At 40.2% G+C, this 2171-nt stretch overlaps 1 protein-coding gene across 1 annotated transcript in view; it reads left to right on the forward strand.

The window, feature by feature from the left end:
• dap3 (death associated protein 3) overlaps positions 1-2171 on the forward strand; it is a 41172-nt gene extending 39001 nt beyond the window's left edge. Inside the window, exons 12-13 of the mRNA XM_084335759.1 lie at positions 1768-1885; positions 1971-2171. Of these exons, the coding sequence (XP_084191885.1) occupies positions 1768-1885; positions 1971-2056 (204 nt within the window). The 3' untranslated portion in view covers positions 2057-2171. The remainder of the gene's footprint in view (positions 1-1767; positions 1886-1970) is intronic.

Consider the following 2171-nt stretch of genomic DNA (forward strand, 5'->3'; position numbering starts at 1 on the left):
AATGCTCATGATTATTGCTGAAGTCTGAGTCATACAATAACCTAACAGACTAACTTGACTAAAAAGTTTATGAGTTTTAAGAGTTTAAGACGCAGCACTCACTGGTATCTCTCTCAAACAAATCTCCATGTTCTCCAGTAATATCTCCATAATCTGAGTTTTGCAATGCATGTGTCGTGTCAGGTACAACAGAACAATTTGGATTGACAGTCGATTCTGCCAATTAGGTCACACCGCTTGCACCCACCTCCTGCTGTTCTTACCACCAATCGGCAAGCGCTTTCGTTTTTTACTTCCGGAAGTCCGCCATTGATTTACACACGCGAGCGAACCACAACAAACTTACTGTAGCTAATATAGTTAGCTCCCCGCGGCCCACGAGTAGACTACCAGCGCTCCGCAGGAGTACTAAACGAGGCATAATGATTTTACTGCAACGAATGTTATAATAAAAGCTTTTCTATACATTTGTCTGATTGAAAACTTTATTAACAGATTGCAGAATGGGTACAATTCAGTACGGGCTCTCTGAGCAAAGGAAGGAAGGGAGAGATATGAATGAGTAATGCTTGCTATGGTCGGGTAAATAATATGCTGATGTTATTGAACGTGTAACTAACTATATAACGTTAATGCCACAAAACGAATGCCTTTGTTAATAATAAGTAACTTTGATGCAGTAGCGTGTGTGTGTGTGGGGGCGGCATTGTGCAGGTCGCTTGACTGAAACTTTTTTCAAAGTTTTGAACGTGTGGACCAGATTGATGCGACACAAATTGACTGATATTTATCGGCCACTGCCATCGGCAAATTTGATCTTATCGGCCTATCCGATGGCAGTCAACAAGGCACTTATCGGCCAATACCGATACCCGACCGATATATCGGTGCACCCCTAATTACAAGCTCAAGCCAAAAAAGATTTTTTTTTTTTTTTTTTTCACTTTTTCTCCCATTTTCTATATTTTTCTCCCATCCCAATTTCGTATCATCCAATTCAACCCTCCCCTGTCTCGAACGCTGTTTCTTGACCGGCAGCAGGACAGATTGTCTGCAAAAAACAAGGAGTAGCATCTTCTTGGCACAAGGTGTCAGTGAGTTCAGAATTGACTCGACTTCTTGACTCTGGAGTGATGTGGTTAGATGTGGAAAAAATAGCAGTCTGAAATAACAGGCTGTAGAATTAGTTCGTTGACTAATCAGAATTGAGCATTCAACAACACTGTGTAATAAGTAAGGGATAGTGCCTGAGGGGCTATACATTATAGGGACACTTCAGAGTTACACACTACTAATTTTTGCGGCGTTTGATATGTAGAAGTAGAGCTACTTTATCACGGATTCTACGTCGATACGATAACTACTGTGATTATTACATTGTGATTATTGTATTGTAAATAAGTGCAATTTTTAATCATAGCTTATGCTATTCTTAAAATGTTATACTATTTGTATTTCTTTTTGTACTACCATGTTGATGCTGCTGCTAGGAGGAGGAGCCGAGGACAAAATAATTACACTCCTCTATAACGGGAATAGAAGTTGTGACAATAAAAACTGATTCCGATTTTATTCGTTTGTGGCTAGCTAACTAGCTGGAGCTACTAGCATGAGAAACCGCATCAATTGTGCTGAGAAAAAAACCTCAATCGACAAGTAGGAAAAAGGGGCAAGCGTTCCAGAATTCCGAACTATCCCTTTAAATACTAATGTGCCTGACGAGGTGTACATTAAAGACTAATAATTGTCCTCTGTGTTTGTCCTCAGGGTGGCTTTGACGGCATGGATCCATTTGTCCCAGTGTCCGTCTCCAACTACAGTGAGAAGGAATTTGAGAGCTGTTACCTTTACTATCAGGACCGCCACTGGCTACAACATCCACACAGTGAGTGCTGCTACTGCCTTGTTCACTTGCTGTATAAAATACACTTATAACCTCACTACAATTTCTCTTCTGCTCCCTTTCTCAGGTCAAACAGAAGAGGGGAAGAAGGAACTTGTCTTCCTGAGCAACAGAAATCCATCTATGTTAGAGAGACTTTGTGCCTCCCTATAAAGTCTTATAACCACACACACATCAATATCCTAAAACATGTATATCCCTCCGTAAATTATTGTGCTGCATAATGATACTGTATGTCTTTCATAATAAAATGTTACTTGGAAAAAAA

Source organism: Notolepis coatsorum (assembly GCF_963971535.1).
Source record: "Notolepis coatsorum genome assembly, chromosome: 19".
Classification (NCBI taxonomy): Eukaryota; Metazoa; Chordata; class Actinopteri; order Aulopiformes; family Paralepididae; genus Notolepis; species Notolepis coatsorum.